The sequence below is a fragment of the Seriola dumerili genome, unplaced genomic scaffold, assembly GCF_002260705.1.
Source record: "Seriola dumerili isolate Sdu_G_001 unplaced genomic scaffold, Sdu_1.0 BDQW01000111.1, whole genome shotgun sequence".
In the NCBI taxonomy this organism is placed as follows: domain Eukaryota; kingdom Metazoa; phylum Chordata; class Actinopteri; order Carangiformes; family Carangidae; genus Seriola; species Seriola dumerili.
In genome coordinates, this window is record NW_019174366.1 from 132,362 (window position 1) to 145,770 (window position 13,409).

A 13,409-nucleotide genomic window follows, 5' to 3' on the forward strand; every position below is an offset into this window, starting at 1 on the left:
TGAAAAGTATTGACTTTTGAAGCTATGAAGTTGTGATAGCTGCACTCCGAGAGTTTGCTACTGCTTTACATTCATTAGGGAAATCTTAGATAGATAGATAGATAGATAGATAGATAGATAGATAGATAGATAGATAGATAGATAGATAGATAGATAGACACTTTATCAATCCTTGGAAATTCAGGATAATAAACCAAATAAAGAAAATGCTAATGCTGAAATTTTATAGGCTGTAATATTAAAGAGAATTATTATGAGATAAATAACACATCTCTTGTAATTATGTTACCTGATAATTGCCACAGTCTTAGCTAATTGTTGTTTTCAAATTATAATTCTAAATGAAGAAAATACCTTATTTTACCCCCTAATTGCTAAAATGGCCAGTGTTCGCTTTCAATCGTGGTTTGGATACTTTCGTCGTACCTCTATGTTGATGGTACAGACAGGAAGTGCTGCATTCTACTCTGTCTTGTTTGACGCTCGGGGGAGGCAGAGAGGGAGGCAGAGTTGAACAACGGCGAGGAAAAGGAGGACGGTCGGTGGTACCGAGGGTCACAGGGATGTACAGTAAACACAGGCAGAAAAATGGCCAAATATCACCGGCAAAATGTGGACGTTTGCTCCTTTTTCTGTCTTTTCTGTTGCTGAACGGGACTTTGGAAAGAGCCAGCGGACACACCGGAGAGGAAGGTAAAGAGACATACTGTCCAACTTCTTAGTATCTACCAGTTGCGTGTAGAAACACTGAAGCTCAGTAGATAATCTGGTACGAAGGGTTTCAAGAGTGTCATTCAGTCTGTCGGGTTTTAGGTGAAGCGGGAAATATTTGGATGTGATAGCATCAAACTTTTCTCAGAGTCATTGACTGAGCCGTTAAATGAAGAGGTGGGGTACGTGAACCAAATTCCATTTAAAAATCTGGTAATTTAATTCCGCGGTGTTTACCAGTCATAGACGAGAGGCAAATATGACCCAGAAGACATTTGTTGAGTCGTCTGGTTTCATCCTTGGCTGCGTCCAAAAATGAACACACAACTACTAAGTAACACTGGTAAACCTCTACAGTCATAACCATGTGTGGTCATTTCCTATCTGCACCCTCCTCAGATTTATAGGTGGCTGGTTTGAGGGGGAAATAAAGTGAAACGCTTCAGAAAGTTGACATTACTGAGTTGTATTTTTTATGCCGAAATTAACGGAAGATGTTAGTTTTTCTGAAAACAAAGAGTTACGTTTTATCCATTTTGTTTCATTTCTTTGTATGTAAGGCAGCAGTAAATTGTAAGATTTTTTAAACGTGTTTTGGTTGAGCGTCTCTTGATTGGAGGCATGTATGTAGCTTTCTGACTTTCTGATGACCACGTCTTTTCTTTTAAAATAGAAGTTTTTACAGTTTGACAAATCTGACTAATTGTATGTAGTATAAATGTTACAAATAGAGTTTCCCAAGCAAACTACAGTGTCAGCCCTGTTCTCTTTGTGTGTTTTCCATAAAAGGCAGACTTCAGAGACATGCTGGAATGTACAGTACAGTGGAGTGGCCCACATTTCAGCCAATAATGTCACAATGTGTGTTTTTATTGACTTTTTTTGGGTGAAACCACAATAATGTAAATCCCAGACTGAATTTCATTCTTTGGTCTCGGGGGCGGGGGTAGTGGTGGTGGTGGTGGTGGGGGGCTGTCTTGGCTTGGAGCCCTGGCAGCAGTCAGTATATGAAATGAACTCTGAAACTTCAATTGAATAAATTCAGCATCTTCCCTCTCAGTCACTCTGAGAAAGGTCAAGCAGTGGTATGAAGATGCATCAGCCTGTCCAGTCATGTGGGCTCAGATACTCCAGGGCAAATTAAGAACCAAACAATAACCCCTATTCAAAAACTATGCTTCAAGTTGATATAGTTAACTGTCTGTGTGTGTGTGTGTGTGTGTGTGTGTGTGTGTGTGTGAGAGACTTCTGTACAGCTTTCATCACACTGTTGAGTGTTCAGTGAGAGTACACACATGTAGTTTACATTAAAACATCCAGTTATGTGATGAAAGCCAACAGAGCAGCTCTGCAGTGAGTCCCCCCTTTGTGGAGTTTAGTATGTTAAGTGTTTAATGCTGGAATGAGCGGTTCTGGAAGAAAGACTGTTCATATTTGAACTCAACAGCAAAACAAATACACCCCTCCCTTTAGTGCTCTTTCAGGCTACATCCAAAGTACTACATTTTCATTTCAAAACAGTGTTTTCAGAATATAATGATCTCTGTCCAGACTATCACACCTAAAAACACATACATGACCATTCATGTACTCTGGGCATGCACGAGCTGGTGTACACAAGAAGCAGTTGAGTCAACTCTACAGTTTATTATTTGCAACAAATACTGTGAATGAGGAACAGCAAAGACAGTCGTTGCATTAAAATGCAGAATATAACTGAACAACAGCTGCTAGCAAAGACAGCAAGGTCAGTAACGCTTGTATTTCATTATCCATATTGCTTTCACCACTTGTAGTAGGGGCTGGTGAGACCCATTCAGAAAGCAACCATGGATGTTTACGTCACAGTTTCTAAAAGTCTCTGTTTCCAAAAGTCTAAGTTTTTGGTTCTTGAAAACTCTAGAGTAGTGTGGATGTCAGAAGGAAATGTAGGAAAAGAGATGTATTTTCAAACTGAAACTTATTAGTGTGGATGAAGCCTCAGAAGCTTGGCCCCTCCCCAAATTTAGTGTCCAAAGTCAGTATCATACTTTCTGCAATCGTAAGTGCATGAGTGATTAGTAGTGTGCATGCGTGAAATACATAGATGATGATCTACTGCACGTATGAAATGCATACTCTAAGCAGACTCTGGGCAGAGTGTAAATGAAAACATCTACACGTCTGTAGCAACCACAGCTGTCCATGCAGCATACAAAGACACACACCTCCTCGTCTACGTTACACATGGATTTCTGGATGGGCGGAAGTGTGTCTGTGAGAGGGAGAAAGCGGGACGAGTGAAACACCAAAGAGAACTTCATGCCGGCATATTAAACCAATTATGTGACAATTCAAACTCAATGTTTGTAAAATTGTAATTTTATTTATCTTTTTTTTTTTACATTTTTGCCTTTATTTGGATAGTGAAGTGATAGACAGACAGGTAAGTCAGGGAAAGAGAGAGGGAATGACATGCAGCAAAGGGCCATGAGTCGGATTTGAACCCGTGGCCACTGCGGTTGGGACTAAGGCAGTGTGGTACACACTCTACCAGGTGAGCCACCAAGGCGCCCCTATTGTCATTTTATACATCCCACATGGAACAAGCCGTGATACATGGAGTATATTCGATATATCGCCCACCCCTACCTGCATGTTTACCTGTCACCTTAACCTCTTAGCACCCACTCCTTTTAATGTAATTCTCGCCTATTTGGCACACCCAAATGCCAAAGCTTATAACAGAAGAACTGTAAGGTCAAAATGCATATATGAGACATCATTTGAAAGGTGACATCTTGTAGTTTCTGTACATTTTATTATTGGACTAAATCCCAACCTAAACTACATCAGTTCAAACATGCCATTTGCCAACTAGTCATTTTTCTCCTCGCCTGGAGCAGCTGTTGTCATGTGACCAAACAAAACTCTATGCATGAAACAAAAATGAATATATTCAACTCAATTCAAAAAAAGGAATTTTTATTCACAAATGGTCCCAAAACAGTAATTGCACTCGTTTTAACTATATACAAAAATACCAAAAATATAGAAAGTGCACATAAATGAACAAATATATAAATAACTATCTACAAAATAACATTTCAGGGGCAGGGTTCTTTATAGCCCTTTCTGTGTGTGCCAGGCATTGAAACAGTCCCTGTTACAACAAAACACAGGGGCACATCACAGCTCTAAGTTCCCATGGGTGTTTTCCTGTGGCAGAGGACACACTTTCTCCTATCTGCTGTGCCAGCATCACTTTTTTCCACATTCCATCCCTCAATGAAATAGTGCAGATTGTTGCTGCTGGGGAGCAGGGGGTGCGGTGTGTCTTGAGGATGAGGGCTGAGACCTCTTCCTCTTCTGCATCTGGCTCTACCTCGAACAACTCTGGCAGCACAAGACCGTCCAGTGGTGGGTGGGGTGATCACAGCATCCATAGCAGGTGTAGATGTGGCGGCAGTGCTGGTTGCAGCAGTGCTGGTTGCAGCAGAGGAGGAGCGACGTCTCTTTCCTGGAGATGGCTCTGCATCAGTCTGAGCTGCTGTCCTCCTCTGGCCTACAAAACAAAATGTAATGCAGTTTGCTAAATATTCAGTTCAGAATTGTCAAAGCATGTGTGAAATACAAACAACAGCAGAAAAAACGCATATACACAGGAGTTGTAGTGTAAGAATATCCCCAATAAATAACTTTGAAATGCCAGTGACTCAAGCAAAGACCTGGTTCACTGCAGACTAGGTTCTGAACTACACAGTTGCCTCGTCTGACAGTGAGGACAGTGACTCAGAGAGCTAGTTGCTGTTTACACCAGGCCTCGACACCATTTTAGACCAGTGAGTAAATCGACCCCCCTTGACCCTTCACAATTCACTGTGAATGACTGTATATCATAGTTCACTGTAATGTAGTTCACTGTACATGACTGTATATCGTAGTTCACTGTAATACAGTTTTACTGTACATGACTGTACATCATAGTTCACTGTACATGACTGTATATTAGGGCTGCTTCATTATGGCAAAAATCATAATCACGATTATTTTGATCAATATTGTGATCACGATTATTCAACATGATTTCTCATTGACTTTGAAAAGAAAACAGGAAAAAAAACTGATTCCAAAACAAAAAGTGATGTTAAGATGCGACAGTTAAGATGATACTCTGTCCATTTCAGATTGAATTTAAAAACACATCGAGAACAATCAGCTGGATAATGGTCAGGTATTTTCCTAATTCCTTCAGTACCAAGAAGGGGAACCGATAACGGATGGTTTTTGTAGCATGGATGAAATTTGTTGTGAAACAGAATGTGGCACAATAATCGTTTCTCTTGATTATCTTGTTTTTATAATTGTTGGAGGCCAAAATCACAATCGAAAGTAAAATTCGATTAATTGCCCAGCCTTACTGTATATCATAGTTCACTCTACATGACTGTATATCATAGTTCACTGTAATATAGTTCACTGAGAATGAATGTATATCATACTTCACTGTAATATAGTTCACTGTACATGACTGACTAAAACAGTTCACAGTGAACTGGACTATTGCGCACTGTAATTTAAGAACTGTAAATTGTAGCATGTAGTAAATGTACAGACAGCAATAGTCAACTAAACGCCATTGGATAAAATCAAGACAAGAAAAAATAAGTCAGTGATGCTCAGCACTTCCTGTTCCAGTGTTTTACATTAAAAGCCCAACTTGTAATTGAACATGATCTTAGTAATCAAAAAATAAGTAGTAGAAGATGCAAATAACTGATGAATGAACAGTATTTGTGTGAGAAAGTGAATGTTTTCAAGTCATTTTACATTTGCTAGTGAAAATAAATCCAGTCCAGTTTTAAAACCAGGAAATGTGTTTACAATTTAGCCTACAATGCAATTTACACAACTTTATATTCAAGGAAACACAAGGTTGTTCCTCCTCCTCCTCCTCCTCCCCCTCCTCCATTATTGTTTTAACATACTGTTTTATTTATTTTTTGTCTCTCCATCAGTTTGCATCAGTGTTATCCTCTGCAGTCAGTAATGCAATAGTTAATTGGCTGCAGATCATGTTCTGAATAGAACAGTGATAATTTGCTGTTTCTCTCTTCCAACTGCCCCTCAAAAAATCCTCTTAAAAAAGAAATACAGGTGTCAGGAAAGAGGTGATTTAGTGCCCTTAAAACTGGGGGGATAATGTGCAGCAGTCAGCAGAACCACAGTCATCAACTACACATCATGCATCTGCCATTAACAGTTCATTTGTCAGCCTGAGAATAAACTGTCAGAGTGAAAATAACAGAACACATAAATAAACAGTTTAAGCTTCTGATTAGGCTAGCTGGCTTTAAGCTGTATGATGTCATTACTGCTCTGGATATGTATGCTTTGATGAGCACCTTCTGGTTGGAGAACCGGGTGAAGTTTGAGAAGTCGCATGGTGTTAATAGCACCCTGAATACAGAGATCGTTCCAAAGTCTGAGCATAAGGGAGGAGACTCACATCCTTATTGTGGAGGGCTTCCTGCATTACACCTATGGATCTTTGATCGACGTGCTGAACCAATGTTGCTTTATTTCCATCCCATATGCAAAAAGAGGAGGTGCTCTAGGAGCTACGTGATTCCAGAGACCCCCCGGACTTTCTGATGGGCATGTCTGGGCCATGTATTAGAAACATATGAGCGAATGTTTAAGCTAGGCTTCTTTCAGAATTGTGACTAAGATAAATATTTAAACAATTTAAATTACCTACCACAAACATACTGTATCTTTGGTGTTTATCTGCCAGGGCTCTACTGTGTGAGCATTTTAACCCTAAAAATAGAGTAATGTATTTAGGAGCAGCATGTGTGACTAAAAAGTATTACAAAATTCAGCCCAGGCAGCCTCAGGTTGATAAAACAACAGTGATGATGTGGTCACTGTGCTGAACCAGTGTTGTCTGTTGAAATCAGGTGATCCAGTCGTCAGTCGTGCTGTGGACTACTGGCTGGGCTGAGGGTGGGAAAGATGATCCGTCTATAAAAGCAGTATCCTGCTGCATTAGCCAGTGAAATATTCATTGTGTGCAGCAATGACTGACTCTGTCCTCAGACACACAGTTTGTAAAGATACACAGGTTCATGAGCAGTAGCAAAGCAGTATAGCAAACATTCAGCTGCAGCTTCTCATGTTAGACAGTGCTGAGCATTGCTTTCAGGTCGTTAAAAAAAAAAGTAGTAGTTTAAGCTTAGAGACTACATTTCTGAACCATGACCTAAGTATGTGTTCATTATCAACACTGTGACGACTGTCATAATTACATATTTACTAAATAAATACAGAAAGAAATAATTAAAAACCTAGTGTACTTTTTTTTTTCCAAAGAAAAAGCTAGTTAATGTTTCCTCATTTCTGTTTAATGTGGGAAAACACTTAATTTGATACATTTTCATTGCGCCCCCAAAGTTCTTTACGCACTTCTAAATTTTTCAGCTTGTAGCACAAGTGCAAAAAAGTGAGTGCTGAGTGATGTCTGTTGCAAGTTCCTGTTGCTTATCAATTGCCAAAATATTGACCCCACTGATTTATAAACATGCAAAGATTATATATTTATATACGATCATAGTCTGAAGAATAATCATGTGTGGTATTTTGAGGTGCTGATGTGAAGAAGTGATCACCGCTGACACGTCTTTACTTGCAATCAAAAAGAAGTTTATTTACAAGAAAGAAACAGTGTCAAAAATGCACGAATCCTGGAGCATCTCTGCCAATGTGAGCTCTCCCTTTTACCTTCTCACAAACCCCTCTATTTATCTGTCTTATCCCATCTTTGGAATGTACACTTCTTCCAGTGAGAAGAAGTCTTCACCCTAATGGTAAACCAAATCTAATATACGGGTATCTGGTCTCTGGTCTTTTGACCTTTAAGGTCAGCACAAAACCCCCACATCCTGGATCCCTTATATTGTAGGAAACAGGAAACAAATGGTTAGGCAAATTTGTCCCCTAATGCACTTTCCTTAAACTTGACTTATACTAAGTAGTTCAAAATAACCTTTGACAAAGCCTTAGTTGTCACCCTTCCTTAACTTATCAATAAAACTTACATAAAAGAAGAACATACAACAATTTAGAATGTTTAAGAAAAAAGAAATGAAGTGGATAATATACTACACATGATTTCATGATTATTATGCATTTATTTATCTAACAAGACTTCTGATGTATTAAATCACATGAGCATTCTTTAGAGATTTTAATGTGTTATTTATTGCTACCCTTTGGAACAAATAATAGTGACATTCTATACCATGAGTCTGCACAGAGAGCTGAGAGGAGGAACGACTCAAGGACTCTTACAAATCAAAATTCAGTTTTGTTCCACTCTCAAAGGCTTTATCTAATGCATTTTAAAATCTGTAACTTCATGATACTATCAAGCAGCTCAAGGACCCTCTCACAGAAACTGATCCCATACAAATTCTCACTGCTCCACTTCTTTTGTCAACACACAGCTTCTTTGTGCGTATTGTGTTTTGGTCAAGCTTGTGCTCGTACTCGTGACCTGCCCACAAATTTAAGCAACTGACAAATTCTTCTGAAATGTTTTACAGCTGTGGTTCTTGCTCCAAGGTAAACCCAGCATGTTTTACCCCAGCAGAACGGAGTTCTAATTTACTTCGAGTGTTTGTTTTGGCCCAGTTAGACAAATATGTGGGTGCAGTTTTTAGATGTGTTTCACTCAAGTTCATTTTAAGTGGCACTCTCAGTCTGTAACAGATGCACCTGAAAGGATTTTATATCACTGCAAATCCAGTATACTCCAAGACACTCAGATCAGGTTAATGGAGTCCTGACATCACAACCTGATTTCATGACCTGGGACATTATGTGGCTGATCAACAGAGCGACCTCATGACCTCAACATGCTCTTCATGCTTCCTGATCACTCTCCTTGTCAGTTTCCTCACACATTCTGATTTCAGACATGTCACTCTGTGCTCAGCACTTTCCTCCAAAATATCTTGCAGCATGGCCCATTTACCAGCCCGTCCAGGGCTCCACATGCTTTTGCAATGTAAGGCCTGTTGTCGGAGCCCAGAGGAATCTGTATTGGATGATTTGAGAGCTCTTGAAAGTGTGTGTGTGTGTGGGGGGGGGGGGGGGGGGGGGGGGGGGGGGGGGGGGGGGGGGGGAGGGGGGGGCGGGGGGGGGGCTGTTTTGACGCAAACTTTCATTAGCGACACATTCCCAGACAATGCCCACCTAACTTTTTCACACCACCTCATTCTTCAGCGGGCTGGTGTGACGGAGAGGTTGCACCCTTGAAGAATATTTAGTTTAAAACCTAACAAGCATGCGTGGTTGTTAATCATAGCACCCACAGAAACACTGCGAGGTCCTCTCTGGTTTGCTGTATGGGCTTCTTGTTATCATTATTCATTTTCCAAATGTTATCTTTGTGGGTCTGTGGTGTGCAGGTAAAGGGGGCTACCAGAGAGCGCTCTGCTTCTGAGAGCTTCCTGTTCCAGTCTAATTCCATCAGTCTCTTTGCAAGGATGGAGTGTAATGTAGCTTCGCGACAACATGTGAGGTCTGTAACCCCTGAGGAAAGAGCCTATCGTACACAACAGATAACCAAGCTGCCTCCTCTCTGAGAGCAAGTGTCAGATTCTGTTTAGATGATTACATATTGTAAAGGAGCAAATCAAAACTATTCAGTTTTATAGCTCCATCCAGTAAACATGTCGCTAAATGTTTTAGCAGTGGATGTAGCACATGATACAGCTTTTTTAAAAACAAAATAGAGTAAATGCATCATCACAAGAATAAAAAGCTCCTCTTGTGAAAACAGATCCGAACTAAACAGAAGGTTCTATATGTAACCCAGGTTCTCTGAGTGGAAAGACTAAGGGCCTGATTTACTAAAGCTTTGCGTGCGTAAAAACGTGCGCAAACGTGACAGCACGCGCAAACACATGTTGATGCTGATCTACCAACCGGGCGCACCGAGGATTGCGTCTGTCAGTCGGGCAAAATAACACGCGCTATCCATTTTGCGCTTCTGCCTTCATGAATATGCAATATAGGCGTGCCTGCCAGAACGCGCAAAATATTGGGAGGAGTAGATGCAAATAGAATCATTTTGCGCACGCAATGAGATTTACCAAACCTCAAACTAATTGCGCTGATTATTTTTGCGTCTATATTTAGCACGTTTGAAAGTCAAGTCTTAGGCTACCTGGCACAGCCGTGCGCACAGATGGCTGCGGTCATTGTTGCAAGGAGGCGGCGTAGGCACGACAGGCAACGGAGAGAACGCATCTTTTCTGTTCGTGTCACTCTTTTTGGAATGGCAGAAGAAAAAATAATCGAGACATATCGGTTATCCGGCGATGCAAAACAAAAAAAGTCATTCGTTCAGAGTTCAGAAAATCCTTAAATAATAAATGTTGCATCATAATGTCAAGTGATTCTTGTTTGTGCTATTTTGACAAAAGCTAAAACTCACATTTTTATGTACTAAAGCCCACTTTCTTTTAGATATAGGAAACATTTAGTCCGGCCTAGTTCCTATCATTTTTTCCTGAAACTTAAAACAAATGAAAACGCACACACTTCTGCGCCCCTGCTGGTACGCACAAACAAAAAAAACCCTTTTGGCAATTACGCTTTTCCATTGCACAGCTAAAGAACGTTCATGACGCACGTTCATGTCTTATGTGGTGTACCTGAATGAATTAAAAATATTCCCTCTATCCCAGTAATCTGCTCATCACAGAACGTCAGCTGCACCTGCTATTCAATGGGAGACAGAGGGTCCTCCTCCGCCGGTCCTCCACCTGTTTTATTTGCCGATTTGTTATTCTGTGCGATTTTTTCCTTTGTTCTTCTACGAATGTCTTGCCACCTTTTCTTAATTTCATCCGGTGTTCTTTTGGTTTTCCCCACAGCATTAACCTTGTCACAGATTGCCTCCCATATTGCGTTCCTCCTAATAACGGTTAAATTCCTTTGCTATAACTCAGAAATGTGCTTCTTTGCCTATTGTACCAGCACCTCCAATTCCGGTCCAGTTGGATCTGCTCATTTGCATTCGCCACGGTGAACACCCTTAACTCGCACAAAATCCTCATTTAAATAGGGCCGGCTCGATCACTTTTGCGCCTGTAGTCAATTGCACTGTTAATCTAAGTAAATCACTCGCAAAGCCCAAACAGGCAGCGCGCGCAATCTATCCGTGTGCGCACGCAATTTAGCGCTCTTTATTTGGGATCTTAGTAAATCAGGCCCTAAGTCTCTCTACCCTACATATTCCATATGTACGGGGACTGACCCCCATGGGGACAGCTGATGTGGATACTCTTTAAGACACATCACCTGTGGTGGCCACGCACTGATTAGCAACACATGGTTATATAAGCACCACGCATGCGTGGCCTCTGGTAAACCTTGATTGGAACCATCGTGTCAAGACTCTCTCCCCCCTACATATTCCACATGTACGGGGACTCTGTAAGACCCACTGTGAGGAAACCAAGCAGACCCCACTGCTCCAGTGGAAGCCTGAGATGACAGAGTTCGAATGAGACGCCTACTGGGGCTGGCCTTCCCGCTGCCTTATATACCTCTTGGATTGTATACACAACCCAATGAGACCCTTGGAGACTGGTTGCCCAAGGCAGTTAGGTTTGTAGCAGACAAAGGGCTGGTCTGTTGTCTTGTGGGCACATGGCCGGCGAATATACACTGTTAAGACCCTGACTGGGCACAACAGTGATGTCTCACTCACTCCCACAACAACGTCTTGAGGAGGACAGAAAGGGTGCAGCTCAACAGACAGACCGACGTGGGACAGATCTTAGGGTGGAATGCAGGGTTTGGGCACAGCACCACCCAAGCGTCACCAGGCAAAAAGTGGTAGCATTCCTCATGTATCAAAAGGGCATGAAGCTCTCCCATTCTCTTTGCTGACGTAACCACCAACAAGAATGCCGACTTGAGAGAAAGCCATTTCAGCCCAACTGTTTCCAGTTGCTTGAAAGCCAGCTGGCCTTCTTTTGGTAGGGAGTAATCTTATGGGCACTTTTATGAAACTGAGCAATAAGGTCACAGCAACTCCATGCAAGTTTCAGTGGACCAACATGAGCTGCCTTCATGGCTGTCACCATTCCCCTCAAAGTTGAGGGAGACTTGCCCAGCTCCAACATTTCTTGGAGGAACTGGAGAATGTCATGGTCCTCTAGGAGGACAACAATGAATTACTTCATTGCCCAATTTATCAATCTCATATCGGAAGCCATGACTTCTCGATTCAATGGATCTCCAGTCTCTACGTCAAAAGAATACAACAGGACAACAACTGGGTGTGAATAAAGGAGTTTATTTAACTAAACTACTATCTACAGAGTAAATGCAAGGTGTAATAATCATAAAGATGAAAATAATAAGGAAATGAGCAGTGTTATGAGTTGCCAATGGTGGGAGAGAATATGTTATAGCTATACACTATGGCTATACAGCTAATGATACTATATCTACGAATTAGGTTTCATGATTAAATATTGCTATATTTCGACCCCAGTCATGAGCAGAGTGTTAAGACTGGCCTACTGTGAGTTGCGCTGTAGCTGAAGACCCTCGGCTGGAACCCAGGTGGCTGTGGTTGCCGTGGTAACCCTGGAGACGTGGGATCTAGGTGGATTCTCCTGGAGGCCGTGTCCCGTTATCATGATGACGGATTCTGCCGGTGTCTCAGCGGTTCAGCTAATAGTCTATACATATGGATTACACAGCAGTTCTTCGACTGTACTAATAATAAGATGGACATTCTGGGTGTAATGTAGTGTGTTACCTTGTGTGAGGGATGTTGACAGTATGGTCACATGAAGAACATTGTCTTAAAATCTACATGTTACATTTCAAACATTCTATGGGATAGAAGTTTGGGGTTAAACTATTGCATAGGAAAATCTCATGAGTTAGGGAACAGTTAGATATTTAATCTTACATTCTTCCTTAGATCTGTGTCTGTGAAGAGTGTTCTGCTGGTCACTACCCAGGATTGGAATGTTGGTTGTAGTTTATGACTCTTATCTAGAGAGGGACAGAGGAGGGGAGGTTGGTGTGTGTGTCCATGCATGGCACAGACAGGCCAGGATTCACACCTTAGTGTTAATCAGTCCTTTTGTTGGTACTTGTCCTATACAAGAAACAATCAAATATCATTAGACAAAGTCTTATTGTTACAAACTGGAGATTTTGCCTATATTCTCCAGTTGTCTGGTGTCCATTGGTTGATCCTCTGGAGCTGACCCTTTGACCTTTGGTCTGCTTCTGTGTCATTTGGACATGCTAAAAGCATGGTCTGTTTGTGGAAGAGGGGTCCTTTGTCTCTGTTTCCTATCAATTTGATAGTTTGATGATGGGAAGAGTCGCAAAGTGTCAATTGTGTGTCCGTAACTCTGCATGTCCTTATAATGAACTTCCTTTATGGCTTGTGACTGATGCCAGGCCACGCATGTACGCTACACATGCATGATTGAAACACTCCCCAACCGTAGGAATATGCTGCCCTTGTTGATGGAGCCTGGGCTCCCTGCAGAGTGCTTACCACAGGCCAATCCTATGGCTAGGAACTCAGTCCTCCCAGGGACCTGAGCCCCTGGGGAAAGGGATGAAAAAGAGTCCCATGAGGAGGTCCTGCAGAACAGGGAGCTCCCAGG

At 41.6% G+C, this 13,409-nt stretch overlaps 1 protein-coding gene across 3 annotated transcripts in view; it reads left to right on the forward strand.

The window, feature by feature from the left end:
• Positions 1-521: 521 nt before the first annotated feature.
• Positions 522-13,409, forward strand: part of LOC111223613 (disintegrin and metalloproteinase domain-containing protein 19-like) — a 269,806-nt gene continuing 256,918 nt past the window's right edge. For all 3 annotated transcript variants that reach the window (XM_022747830.1, XM_022747833.1, XM_022747831.1), the window contains exon 1: positions 522-693. In XM_022747830.1, coding sequence (XP_022603551.1) covers positions 564-693 — 130 coding nt within the window. In that variant the 5' untranslated portion in view covers positions 522-563. The remainder of the gene's footprint in view (positions 694-13,409) is intronic.